Source organism: Artibeus jamaicensis, unplaced genomic scaffold (assembly GCF_021234435.1).
Source record: "Artibeus jamaicensis isolate MK-2021 breed Jamaican fruit bat unplaced genomic scaffold, CSHL_Jam_final contig_685, whole genome shotgun sequence".
NCBI lineage: Eukaryota > Metazoa > Chordata > Mammalia > Chiroptera > Phyllostomidae > Artibeus > Artibeus jamaicensis.
In genome coordinates, this window is record NW_026521924.1 from 17,124,466 (window position 1) to 17,138,901 (window position 14,436).

A 14,436-nucleotide genomic window follows, 5' to 3' on the forward strand; every position below is an offset into this window, starting at 1 on the left:
ATAAATGTTGATAATCATAATCACGATCATATATTAAACCCTGGAAGAACCCTTTGTGGTCACATGTTCCAGAACCCAAGATCATGTTGCAAATCAGTAGCAAAGCTAGGACCAGTCTTCTGTTGGAGGGGGAGGGGTTAGTGGGAGGAATTTTGTGAAGTGAGATCACAGGCTTTGGAACTAGACAAGTTTGGGGTTCCTTTACCTTAACACGCCACTTCATATGACCAGGCAAATTATTAGGGCTCTCTCTGAGCCTCAGTTTCTTCATCTGTAAAATAAAGATGATATTACTTATTTCTCATTAGGTTGTGATCAGGATCCTGTGTGGGTATGCCCATAAAGTTTCCAACACAGTGCCTGGCATACAGTTGCCATATATTAAAGTATGTGTTCCCTTTTGTTCTCCCTCAAGACAAGAATTAGTATGCCGCTATCAAGTGAAGAAGAGAAAGCACTGAAGAAATGCTCATATTTCAATAAACCAAGAGGAAGGGCAGAATAGAAGTAGCAAAGAGAAGAAAGGGGCGTGCTTTTGTACATTGTTCCTGCGGTTCCTCTTGCCCACAGTTGCCTTTCCCTATGTCACTATTCAGTGGGAATTCATCTTAAACATTCTCTCTTTTTGTAAAGCCTTCTGTGATGCTTCTGTCGGTGCTCTGATATCTTAGGCTGTTTTGCACTGGGCTGCTTCTGGGCAGTGGATTCCTTGCTCAGGTCACATTGCCTTTGTGGCTGGGGTGAGTGTCCCTGGCTGGACTGGGTGTTCCTTGAGATCAGGTACCAGACCAACAGCTGGGTGAATGAATGAACAGTTTACTTGTTCATTAACACCTGGCCTTGGCCCAGTAAGTGTTTGGAGGTCTGTAATTACGATTGAATGGATAGGTGGGTGTTTAGGTGACTTCTTTGGCCAAAAAGAAAAAAAGAGGTTGACGATCATTGTGGGTCTCTAACTCAGTATTAGGGATTGTAGGCCCAAAACTGCACCTATCCATTCCTTGTTACCTTTTCCCCCATAGCTATAAGGGCCGCTTGTCATAGATGCTAAGCCTCAGCTTAAGGCCATAGTCAGGGGTAGAGTTAGGGTGCAAGGTACAGGGAAGGCAGGGTATGTACATGCAGACCACACTGTGGGGAGAGATGACTAAGGCCCCAGCTCTACCTTCTGTTTCTGCCTTGAGGTCTCCCCTTGGGCATACCAGGTATTGATACCAGTGTTATGTAGTATAGGACAAGAGAACTCATGATATCGCTGAAGATTGAGTCTGTGGCTCAGCAAGGCCTGGGACTCCTCCCACATAGTGTTCTTTCCTCTCCCATCCCATACATGTCTGATTTGACAGGCATTGGGAGGGGAGCACCTTTATGAAGTTTCTGGATTTGGCTTCAAATACTAGGACAAGGAAGAGATCATGCATTGACCCCCTTATCCTGGCTCCCTTATTTTCAGGTGAAATGTGGAGTATTGTGAGACAACATGGGTAAAGGAAATTGGGGCTTTGTTTTCCAAGGGTATGTATAGGGCATTTGAGTTCCTTAGATAAATATGTGCCGATCCCAGCCACTATATTGGGCACTTTACACACTTTATCTCTAATCCTTGCCCTAATCCTGGGAGGTTGGTATAATTTCCATTTTGTAATTCAGGCATTTGAGGCACCCAGTTAGGTTAAAGGACATGTCCAAGGTTATCTCATAAACAGTAGGGCTGGGATTGGAACTCAGTCATGTCTTACTCCAGAACCTGTGCTGTTTCTGACAAATGCACCTGAGACAGGTGCATTTTTTCTTTGTTATTAAGAAACAGTCATGCCCTGGCTGGTATGGCTCAGTGGATTGAGTGCCAGCCTGTGAACCAAACTGAGTTGCCAGTTTGATTCCCAGTCAGGGCACATGCCTGGGTTGCAGGCCAGGTCCCCAGTAGGGGGACCACAAGAGGCAACCACACATTGGTGTTTCTTTCCCTCCCTTCACCCTCTCTAAAAATAAAGAAAATAAAATCCTAAAAAAAACCCCACAAAAAACAGTGAAGAGGAGATGGCTTTCTTGAAAAGCAGATGGAGGACAAGGCCCATGAGCATTGTTTACACAGCGTCTTCACAGTGCCAGCACAGGTGAGAATATGTAAGAATGTTTGTTGAATGAATGAAGAGGAAAGGAGTTGGGTTATAAAAGAAATAGGTATGAAACTGCTGTTCTTTCATATAGCATATTACAGATGAAACAACACTTGCACATGGATTAGCCTATTTGATTTTCATATCAGAGCTGAAAGATTGTCAGGAAGATTATTTCTGTCTTCAGAATAAAGATAATAAGGCTCAGAGAAATTATGTGACGTTGCAGGTCATGTGACTAGTAACAGTAGACTAGCCAGGTCCAGGCTTCCTAGGCCTGTAACCTGTACCCCTTACACTCTCACTTATCCCAGGATCCCTCACTGTTCAGAATGCTCAAGCTGGGGTTTCTTATGGAAGCCAGAACAGTCAGGATCTAAAGAGCACTCCTTGGAAAATTAGTCCTGTCTGGCCAGTAATGATTATTTTGGCATTGCTAATGAGCTGGGGCCTAGAGAGTTTAATGAGATTAATAGATGTTCTGTCATCCCCGGCCTCTAGGTAAGCAGGAGCCTCTGGACCAAGGAGGCCCTGGGCACTGATCAGTTTAATTGCTTTGCTTTCTTCAAAAATAGCCTTCTCCTCTCTGATAACTATTTTCCTTTAAAACTGTCCAAATGTCCCCAGGGTTATTTAAGGGCAGAGGTCTAGTCACAGGCTGATGGTGACATTCATCCCTATGCTGGAAAGTAAGGACAGAGGTGTCCAACAGGACTGGCCCAGACAGAGCCTCTAAATAGCACTGTGTGTGCATGGTGGTGGTGGTGGCAGTGGTGATGATGATGAAGAGGAAACTTTAGGACCAAGAGTAGTGACTCCTCTTTTGAAATGACCATTTCAAGAAAAAAGATCCAGTGTTGGGGAGTATTTACAGAGCTGGTGGAGTTGACTTTCTGAGACAGGGGCTTATAGAGTGTTGAACAAGAAGCCTAGATTCAAGTCCCCTGGTTACTTTTTTCACTGGCTGGGTGGCCTTAAATAAGTCATTTATCTTTGCTGATCCTCAGCTTTTTTATCTATAAAATGGGACCAACAATGTCAGGATCAAGGATATAAAAACTGTCTTTGTTCACTTAAAATCCTGTATAAAAGGGGAAGGAGTGAGGATCGAGGAGAGGGTGTGACTAGCTCAGGGTGACACAGTCTTACCATGGGAATAAGTACCAAAGGTATCTCTATGCATAGGTCTTTAGAGTTAGATTGGGTTCCAGTTCTGGCTTTGTTCTATTAATCAGTTATTTTGCCTCTCTGAGCCTCTGTGTCCTTATCTAAAATACCTCCTTGGGGCTGTTGTGAGAATTAACTAATGAGAGTTATGTAAATGCTCTGACTCATTGTTGGTGTTCAGTAATTAGAAGCTATTCTTACTGGGATGGCCCTCTTGGGGTGTCATTTACCTAAACTTCAGGAGTGGAGTTACCTTTTAAGGCTTTTCTACCTTTACAAAGTCTTGTCACTTAACCCCATATTTAGGCTTAACTCTTGTCTTCTAAAACATAGCTTCAGTGTAAAATGTTTCAGCTGGGAAAAATAAATGACTTGTTTTTGCCAAATTTCTTCTATTCCTCTTAGCCTGGAGAAGCTAGCCCATTCCTTTGAACTGTAAATTGCATTTCAAAGTCAGTGTCCCTAGTGGGTATTAATTAGCTTAGGGACCCAACTTTTCTGCAGCAGTTGTTTTTCCAGCAGGTAAAGGTGTAGATACTGACTTGGGAGCCAGTCCCTGACTTTCTCAAACATAGCATATATAGATGGACCCTTCTTAGCTCTTCATTGTCCTGAGGGCTTGTCTCGTACCTGGCCCAAAGGAAAAATGGAATATAAGGACCCTAGACTTACCTAAGTCAGAGGACCCATAGGGTTCTTGGCCCTACTACTCACTGGCCAATTCCATTTCTTTTTGTTCCTCAGAGTGGGGGCATATAAACTTAATGCTCACTAAGGTCCCTGCTAATCTGACATTACAAGAGTCTCTGGGAACAAGTCTGGTTCTCTCTCCTTCCCGTTTTACCTCCTTTTCTTACTACCGTCACCAAGAACAGTCCCTCTACCCATCTTTCCTTAGCACATTGCTAAACATGGGACCTCTTGGGGACTGCAGACACCTTGCTCTCAATTACACAGCTAATCTGTGAGGCAGAGCTTAGCCCAGGGGGGAAATAGCTTATCAAGTCAAGCAGCTTCTGCTGAATAGAATGTCAATATTTTCTAGGGCTCCTACTCTAAGCAAGGGAGAAGAAGCTTGGAAGAGCCAAAAAAGAATTATGTGGGAAAGATCGAGTTGGGGTAGTTGGTCTGTAGAGGGAGATGCTTGGGTCAGAGACCAGAAAAAGTGTCTGGGACCTCAGCTCCCAGTCATCTCCCCCCAACTTAAGGCAGGACCACAGCCAGCCCTTCTCACCTCACCTCCTAGTACATTATCCTCACTTCTTTATCCCTAACTCTTACTGAGCACTTAATTGTGCCCCAGCCTTTGTCAGGCCTGTCTCTTAATGTTGTAAGGCAGAGTGAGAGTATAGATGGAGACCCACCTACCATATGTCTAAATATTTGAAAGTTATAATGAAGCCAACAAATTGCTGTGTTAGTAACAACCTGAATGACCATGTCTGAGTTTAGAATTCTTGACTCTTTGGGAATTCTGTATCTGAACCTAGAAGTTCTGGGAGAGTTAGTCTAGCCATGCTTCCCGTTCATTTTCCACCCCCAACTCCATTCCTCCCTCTGAGGAACTTCATGGACATGTGTGTGGACACTTGAGCTTTTCCATGAGCCCACAGATACCTGTCCTTTTGAATTTAGAGGGTACACCCGATAGCAGCACAGGCTGCTTCCATGAGTATGCAGGCCTTGAAAACAGATCGGAGGCTATTTAGGTGGGGGAATACAGTGGTTGGGTGCTCAGAGTATGCTTCAGGTGGACATTTCTCCACCTTGGCTTTGCAGATTCCTCACCCACAGTGATCACATACATACACTTCCCAAGTCTTCTCTCTACAGATCAGAAAGCCAACCTTCATGTGACATGGCTTTTGCGTGTCTCTCCTTGGTATCATTCAGAATGTGCTTTAGTCTGACATTGACCCTCATTTAGAGTGGGCCCATAACTGTCAGTGTTAGAGCTTTATAGTTTACAAAATCTTTTTATGTGCATTGTCCAAACCACAGGTGAGGAGAAAAGACTGGTTACTGCCAGGGCCAAAGCCGAAGGACTTGGCTCACCAGCCAGGCAGTGAGTACTGATCTCACTCGGCAAATGCTTCCTGCTTAGCGGTACTAGAAGCTTTTGGGGAGAGGTCTGAGGGAACCCAGGAACCTTCTTGTCCCTACCAGATCAGTGGCAGAGCCAGCGGTAAACAACAGATCTCTGAACCATAATCCCTCTCTCTCCTTTTTGTCTTGGTTCACACCTCAGGCCTAGTTGGTTCCCTTCAGCCAAACCAGGTAGCATCTCCCTGGGCCAAAATTTCATAGTTTTGCAATGAACCAAGAAGAGAGTTATCTGATTACCATGGGGGAGTCCCTCGAAGTTCTATATATCCATGGATGGATGAGGAATTAACCTTTTAGTAGTTTGTCATCCAAGTAGAAGGATGTCAGAGGAATGGGGAGCCTAAGGGAACCCACAAATATCGAGCATTTCCTGCTTGCATATGGACAGTGTATTGGGTGTTTTCATGAATCACTGTTACCAATCACTGTCCCTCACTACTTAATAAATGTTGATGATTGGATGGAAAGGGAAACTGAATAACCAGAAGAGTCTTGTCCCTCAGGCCAGTTCTAGAGCTGGCACCAACCCCTTTATCAGTAGCAGTGACCTCTCAGGCTTCCTTTACCTAAGATGGCACGCTTGACCTTCTTGTATCTGTGGAGCTACTACTGTAAGCCCACCCTAGCAGCAGGTTCACTAGGATGCTCGGGTCCAGCCTATGGTTCCCTTGTAAACAATGCCATCTGCTGGTCAGAACACGCCAGCTTCCAGTCTGGGAGAATGGAGAGAAAAGACCTCTTAACCCTAATGGGACAGAAGTTACAGATTTTCCAGCTTATATTTAAGTCTATTTCACTAAAAATAAGCCTCCTCTGCCCCAAAATATTAGGTAAATAGGTAGGAGTTTACAGTTAGCTTACACTGGTGAGAAGTTTTATACCTACAGCTTGGGGTCTTTAGCACCTCCTTAAATAGCTCTAGGGTGGGGTGTTGAGATAGGCATGCTATAAAAGGACGTTGCACCAACCCATGCCCAAGAGCAGGATTCTGGGCCAGGGAGTATAAATGCTAAGGCTTACTGACATTAGACCTTTCCTACTGAAATGGAGCCTCCTTTTCCCTTTTTCTCTGGAGGCTGTGCCAGATGTAACCTTATCCTTTGGTATGAAAGACTGGTGGAGTGTGGAGAGCAAAGAATAGATATGGTATCACCTCTAACAAAGAACAAGATTTTAGTGACTGTAAGATAGTTAACTCTAAAAAACTAATTTATTTAAAAACAATTCTCAGATAAATATGCTCACTTACTGTAGTATTTAAATTGGCTTCAGTGGCCCTGACTAGGTAGCTCAGTTGGTTAGAGCATCGTTCTGAAACACCAAGTTGCAGGTCAGAGCACATACAAGAATGAACCAATAAATGCACAAATGAGTGGAACAACAAAAATGATGTTTTCCTCTCTCTCTAAAAATTAAAATAAAATATATAAATTGACTTCAGCTCTGAGAAGGGTTAGTGATAAAGTTGAAAGAGAGACTTTAGGGACTAATTAACCTGGGATTGAATTCTCATTCCAGGCAAGTTAATGAACTTATTGAAGTCTGTTTCTGGTAAAATATGAATGGTAATAAGGATAATACTCATGGGTTCTTGGGAGAGGCATGCTCCAAAAGAGAGCTGCACCAAGTGAGCAGAAGACCAAGCCCACACTGAGTGGAGTGAGACTTATTTTCAAAATGGCGAATATATCAATAAAGACCATCCATGTCTGGATCCCACTGAGCAATTTTCATAATATGGTCTGATCTGTAGCAGATACTACTTGCAATTACCATGTGACTTTTTGGTCATAATACTACATCGAAGGAACAGAAGAGAAGCTATGGGAGGTCTTCAGATGTAGATCTTGTATGGGATGGTAACATTTGAGATGAGTATTAAAGATGGAGTGCTTAAAAGAATTGGAATTAAGCAGGCCAGAGTTCAAATCCCAGCCTTACCATTCACTAGCATTGTGACCTCTGAATGTGCGTTCCCTCTTTTGTCAAATATCCTGATTCTGCTTTGTTGGTACCAAGTGAGGGAACATATGCAAAGCCCCCTAGCATGAGTTCAGCGGCCAAAAAGATGAGCAGAAATGGGGACCTCGATGCTGTGGGTTGGGAGAGCATGTAGGAACACACAAAAAAATTCATTTAGCTAAGATGGGTCATGGGCAACCCTTGAGCCCAACCTGTGGACCCAGACTCACAGTGGCTTTCTCTCTTTAGGTGGCCACCATGTCCTTGAAGATCCAGACAAGCAACGTAACCAACAAGAATGACCCCAAGTCCATCAACTCTCGAGTCTTCATTGGAAACCTCAACACAGCTGTGGTGAAGAAGTCAGATGTGGAGACCATCTTCTCCAAGTATGGCCGTGTGGCCGGCTGTTCTGTGCACAAGGGCTATGCCTTTGTTCAGTATGCCAATGAGCGCCATGCCCGGGCGGCTGTGCTGGGAGAGAATGGGCGGGTGCTGGCCGGGCAGACCCTGGGTAAGCTCCTGGTAGTCTCCTGAGCAGGTGCTGGCCTTCACCCTCCCGCTCCCCTCTTAGTCCCTTTTATGTTGCTCCGCCACTACCCACAACCCACAACCCTCTCCCCCTTAGAGATGTTATAACTTAAATAGTTATACATTATATTTTATAAATTAAGTAGTTGCAGATCAGTCCCTTTGGGGAAGAGTTTTAGAAGCCTCTGAAAAATACTTTTGTCCTGTCCCTGCTTTCACAGTGACCCTTTTGTTCCACCATGTATCACCCCTCTACCCTCCTCCACTCACCACCCCCCAGTAAGTAACTATACTATTGTCTGTGTCCCTGAATTCTTTCTCTTTTTTTTCCTTTTTACTCAGCCCCTCCACCCTTCCCTGCCTACAGCTGTTAGCCTGCTTTCTACCTAGGAGCCCATCTCTGTTTTACTTGTTAGTTCATTTTGTTCATTAGATTCCACATATGAGTGAAATCATATGGTATTTGTCTTTCTCTGATGCACAGTGACTCTTAATGACAGGCTTATGATTCCAGTTAAAATGCAGATTCCCCAGAGACAGGAAACTAAGTGGACTAGCACAGCCTATTATGTTAAGCTACAGATGGCTTAGGTTAGAACCCTTTCTGAGAGCCAGGAGGAGGTGCCAGGAGCACAAGGTGAAAACAAGCAGGTGCCCTTGGCCTTGGTGTTATACACATGTGGCCATGCTGGTGGCCTGCCTAGGAGTGTGTACAACTTTGTATATGTGTATATACTTCTGTGTATATGTATATGTTTGAGAAGGGATATTTGCATATGTATTTCTGAGTATGTGGTATGTGGATATGATTGAATATGTGGAGAATATGAAGACATACACCTTAGTATGTATATATGTAGTGTATGTCAATATATGAGTATGTGAGCAAATATGAATATATTCATTTACCAAATACGTGTTGAGATCCTAACATGTGCCAAGTAAGCACTGCTCTAAGTGTGAATATGTTTGGTAGAATGTTTTTATGAATGTGTGTTAGCTGATTTGCATATGGACAGTTATGCATATGGTGTTGGAACCAAGTCTGAGTGTACTGGTTATTTGTGTGTGTGACTTTATTACCTGCATGTGTGAGAATGTGTGTGAGGATGTGTTGTCTGTTTGTGTTTACATGAATTTACTTGAAAATGCTTACGTGTGATGCACATGGTATATGTGTGAGCAATGTTTGTGACCTTGCACACACATCTGAATGTATATGATTACGTAAATAGGCATATCCATGTAATGTGTGAGTATGGGTCTAATGTGTGAGGTCCTCTGTTGGCTGTTTCAGTGAGTAAAGTTCATGTGTACATCATATATGCACATAAATCCTGCACATTTGCTTGAGGGTGGTATGTATGTGGGTGCCCTCTTGTCTTGCCAGCATCTGACTTTGCCTGTTCTCTTCATACAGACATCAACATGGCTGGCGAGCCCAAGCCTAACAGACCCAAGGGATTAAAGAGAGCAGCATCTGCCATTTACAGGTGGGGCACTCTGTCTCGTCTGTCTCTGTCTGTGGGGGATTGGCCCCTCTTTCCACAGGGGGAGTAGACACAGGTGGTGACGTTGTGCTGAGCCTAGAAATTGGGGAGGCGTTTGGATATGAGGGCCTGTGGAGAGTGGGTTGAGTGGCTGTCCCTAAGACCCGGCCCTCTCCCCTTTGTTTCCCCAGTGGCTACAGCTTTGACTATGATTACTACCGGGACGACTTCTATGACAGGTGAGCAGGGGAGGGGTGTGCCCAGGCATGAAACAGCCAAGCTGGAAGTGTGCTGAGAGATTGCTGGTGCAGCCCATTCAGTCATCAAAGTAGAACCTAAGCCCAGAGATGCAGACAGGCATTTGCCCAAGGCTGCTCTGCAAGTTGGTGGCAGAGCTGGGACTGGAGCCAAATTCTGCAGGTGTCCAGGCTAGAGTTTCCCCATCCTAGGCTGTCTCCCACTCTCTGACTGCCCTTCTTCCTCCTAAATCTGGGGTGAGGCTCAATGGAACTGGACAGCAAGCTGAAATACAAAATGGTACAGGGCTCAGCGAAGGGAGTTTGAGCCCTAATGCCTCTGCTGTTCCATCTCCTTATCATTCTGGGCTACCCAGCCAGCTGGAAGAAACCTCGGATCTCAGTCTGAGCCGCAGAAGCCCTTTAGAGGTCTGAATTAGTCCCTGGCAGGCTGCGGCCCACTCTCTACGCCCAAGCCTTCCCAGACCCCAGCCTTGAGGCTGAGGCCTCCACTTCATGGCCCTGGCCCCATTCCTGAGTGGAAATCGTGGTTGGGGCTGGCCCAGACTTCTCCCCACTTCTCTCTCTCCCTCCCTCTTGGCCTGCTCCAGGCTGTCCAAGAATAGAATCTCTCTGAGCCTCGGTTTTCTCACCTGTGAATGGTTTCAGGAGACAGGGCACTATAGTTTAAAGTGCCCTAGCCTGGGAGTCAGAATACCAGGGTGCTAATCTCAGCTCTGCCACTGAATGGATTTTGTGACTTTGGGTAAATTCCCTCCCAGTCTGTGAAAATGGGCTTGCACCAAATGATCCCTCAGGGCTCCTCCAGCTCTGGGATTCTGTGGTTCAGTGATTCTGACCAAGGCCAGAGCCGCCCCCTCCCCTTAGGGGAAGAAATGCAGTGTCTGGGACTGGATGCATTCCCAGAGATTGTCTGTCTCCAGCCATCACCAATCCAGGGTAGAGGCCCCCTGAACAAAGGAGTGCCAAAGCATGGAGCGTTGAATGCCCATTGATGACAGGTTTCCTGATTGTCATCAGGAAAGCAATCCCACAGTATATCCCCGTGGCTGCTGTTACCTGCAGAAAGGTAGTCGCAGCAGATGGGGTGGGAAAGACCCTTACTCAGCCTGCTGAGCTTCTGTGTGATCAGCAGGAAAAGAAGCCCTCCTGAAGAGGGCTGGGTGATGGCGTTGGGGGCAGGGACAGCGCATAGTCGGAGCAGAGGGGTCTGATTGAGTTGCCCAACCTTGATACTCTCCTGGGCCTCCTGCCCTCCATGTCTGAACTGGATTTGAAGGATGGAGTGACTGGGAGGGTCCAGAATGAGGAAAGAGTCTTATGCTTCTGAGGTCCTAGGTCCCCGAGTTGGGGGTCATGGTACCCTGGCCATTCACCAATCATACCTTCTAACATGGGTTTTTAACCACATTCTCTCATACTCTACCCTCACAGCAACCTGGGTGGGGTGGGGTGAGGGAAAAGAATTTGGGATAGCTGTCCTCATTAAGCAGATGGGAAAACTGAGGCTCAGGCAGGCTTAGAGACTGGCCCTCTACGTCCCACCTGGGGGTTCATGCTGCTGAGATTTGCAAACTCTCACCAGGGGTTGAGGTGGCAGTTGATTGAACAGAAGCAAAGTCAGGAATAGAGCAGGTGTGGGTGTCAGGGTGATCTAGGGAAGGAAGGCTTTTTTGAAGCTGGTCTCAGTTTACTCCTCTGTTGAATCAGCCTGTAACCATTACCACCTGCCACTTCACCTGCCCTTACCCAGCCTGGCTGGTAGGAAAGGTGGTTGTAGTGAGGATCCCAGCAGCTATTAAGGTTGCAAAAGCCCTTTCTCTTTAGAGTGCTCCCCTCACCCCCACCCTGGGGTTTGTTGGGAGCAAGCAGAGGTGTGTATTGCAGGCTAGCCCTTCAGCTTTATACTTATTAGCCTAAGGTCCCAGTGACCCCTGGTGGCCACAGGCCATGCTGCAGCCTCTGGCCCATTTGTCCTCACAGGCTTTTTGACTATCGGGGCCGCCTGTCACCAGTGCCTGTGCCCAGGGCTGTCCCCGTGAAGCGACCCCGGGTCACAGTCCCTTTGGTCCGGCGTGTCAAAACCACCATTCCTGTCAAGCTCTTTGCCCGTTCCACGGCCATCAACACCAGCTCAGCCAAGATCAAGTGTGAGTAACTGATTTTATTCCTAAGTAATTTTTTTCTCATTAGCAAAATAACGGAATTACATTTTTTAATGTTAGAAAATAAAGGAACAAATCTCCCACAGTACTATAGCTCTAACACAACTGAATATTTTCATGTACTTCTAAGAGGAAAGGGCTACATTTGAGGGGGAGGGGCTTGGGTTAGGCACAAAGTCCAGTGCTGTGACATGGAACACAGTGAGGAGATGCTGTCATCGTCCCTCTAGTAAGGGCAGGGCAGATCTGCAGAGGCCCACTGCTCTCCGTTCACTCTGGTGTGCACACGCTGTAGTCAAGCACCCAGGAAATCTGAGTGCAAAATACTTACATTTATACACCTTAGAAGGCAGATATCACTCTGAATCACAGAGGCAAACGCTTGTTCAGGTGCACACAGAGATGCACACCCCATACCTGCATTCTTATCCATCCCCAGTCTCTTTTAGAATTGAGAAGTCGGGTGTGGGGGAGATCCCAGGTTCAGAAGGGCGGTCTGGTCACTGTAGGAATATAACCTTCGGAAAGTCTCAAGGGAAGCCACCGGCAACTATGGCCCTTTCCCTGGCCAAAACATCTGTGGACAAGGACAATTCCTGCCAGTGGCCTATCTCCCTAGTTGACAGAATGGGTGTAGGATCTTGTGTTAGTATCAAGGTGTCAGCCCTGTGTTCTCTCTACTCTCAGTAAAGAGCAGTGAACTGCAGACTATCAAGACAGAGCTGACACAGATCAAGTCCAACATCGACGCCCTGCTGGGCCGCTTGGAACAGATTGCTGAGGAGCAGAAGGCCAACCCAGGTCAGCTTCCAAGGGTTCTTGCCCTGGTTCCAGTGACCAGGGGACCAGGGCAAAGTGTAGGGGGAGGACAGTGTACAGGGCAGGGAGGACCTGTGGCCTCTAATTCTGCCTGGACTCACCATGTTGAGGCCTTGTTTCTGCTGAGGTGCTGTCCCAGGTAGCTGCCACAGGCTGAGTTTGTTCCCCTCTTCGTCACCCCTTCTCTTTCAAGATGGCAAGAAGAAGGGCGACAGTGGCAGTGGCAGTGGCGGCGGCAGTGGCAGTGGCAATGGGAGTGGCGGTGGCGGTGGTAGCAGCAGCGGTGGTGGCAGCGGCAGCGGCATTGGCAGCGGCAGTGGTGGCAATAGCCGACCACCGCCCCCCCAAGAGGATACAGCTTCTGAGGCAGGCACACCCCAGGGAGAGGTACAAGCTCGAGATGACGGCGATGAGGAGGGGCTGCTGACACACAGCGAGGAAGAGCTGGTGAGGGCATGGTTGGAGGGGCTGGGACCCGGGTTAGCATTCCAGGTCACAGCAGGGGAGGGGCACCTCCGAGCTGGTTCCTTTTTCCTAGAGGTTCTAGTCCTGTGAGGAAGGTGAGGAATGAATAGGGAGCAGTGCCTATTTCAGCAGCCAGTCAGAAGTCCCACTGAGAGCTGGGGCAGACCTTTCTTGAGTCTAGGGCCCATTCTAGACTCAGTTTTTCATTTGGATTAGGAGGGCAAGAGTCAGGCTCAGGAAGTCTGTATGGTCTACAGAGTAGGGTGCAGGACTGGGGTTTACTGGGGAAGCCACGGGGAAGTAGGTAACTACTCTACCTGAGGATTTTCTAAAGGCCATTTTTGCCTTAGCATGAAACAGCTTGTCTCATGAGGAAGCAACGGGACCCCCCAGTCTGTTACTGGAATTCTTCACAGTGAAGGCGGAAGGCCATTTGGCAAGGAACTTATATTAAGTGGGAAGGTAGACCAGAGTTTGAGTCTATGAAGTATCTGCTGTGTGCTTACTACTTACTTACTAGGAAGCACTCACTGAGCACCAGGTCCTGTAGTTCACACACTCTCTAACTTCCTTCAACCTTAACAACAAGAGCAAAGTATTATTCTTTCCATATTTTACCCCGTGAGGAAACTGAGACTCAGAGGAGTTGAATAGCTTGCTCAGGGCCTTATAGCTAATAAGGGTTGAGCCTGTATTGGAGACCAGACTTATTCACTAGGTCTAGAACTTTCTTTTTTTCATCACTGCTGAGTTCTGGTGTGAGGACAGATGGGCTCATGGCCACAGTACTTAAGAAGTCCTCCTCATGCCCAGCTCATTTTTCCTCCTTTGAATCTATCCTATATTTCAGGTCACTCTTTTGGGCATAGCAGTCTTCATAAAGGCTATAACAAAGGCTTAGATGTCCCAAAGTTGGGGAGCTCATCAGTCTGCGAGGCTTTGCGCTTACTCCGATCTGAGAAGGCCTTTCTGTGCAGAAACATGCCTCCTGCCATGCATAGAACTTACTTGACTTGACCCTTCTCTTTCCTGAGGGGCCCTGACTCCACCCTCTTGGGATCCCAAACCAGCCTTGTTTAGACCGGTCCCCTAGTCATTTCCCTGGGCTGTCCCTTCCCCTTTCTGAGGTGTCCAGATGTGTGTGCTCTGGGCCTCAGGGCAGGCCTCAGAGCAGGACTCAGAGCTTGCAGTGAGTGATGTGTGGTCTCTTGTTGCCTCCTCCCTATCAGGATCACAGCCAGGACACAGATGTGGAGGATGGGGCCTTGCAGTGAACAGGTACGGCAGTCCTGGTGGACAAAGGTTGGGGTGAAGTGGAGGGCATGCCATGAAGCAGAGTAGGACAGGATGGTGC

The 14,436-nt window shown here is 46.9% G+C and overlaps 1 protein-coding gene across 10 annotated transcripts in view; it reads left to right on the forward strand.

The window, feature by feature from the left end:
- Positions 1-14,436, forward strand: part of RALY (RALY heterogeneous nuclear ribonucleoprotein) — an 88,581-nt gene that overhangs the window by 72,659 nt on the left and 1,486 nt on the right. For 9 of the 10 annotated variants that reach the window (XM_053671316.1, XM_053671318.1, XM_037143245.2 and 6 more), the window contains 7 exons: positions 7,605-7,869; positions 9,307-9,379; positions 9,568-9,615; positions 11,617-11,783; positions 12,486-12,599; positions 12,811-13,064; positions 14,312-14,360. In XM_053671316.1, coding sequence (XP_053527291.1) covers positions 7,614-7,869; positions 9,307-9,379; positions 9,568-9,615; positions 11,617-11,783; positions 12,486-12,599; positions 12,811-13,064; positions 14,312-14,356 — 957 coding nt within the window. In that variant the 5' untranslated portion in view covers positions 7,605-7,613 and the 3' untranslated portion in view covers positions 14,357-14,360. The remainder of the gene's footprint in view (positions 1-7,604; positions 7,870-9,306; positions 9,380-9,567; positions 9,616-11,616; positions 11,784-12,485; positions 12,600-12,810; positions 13,065-14,311; positions 14,361-14,436) is intronic. The other variant, XM_037143251.2, reaches the window with a different exon arrangement.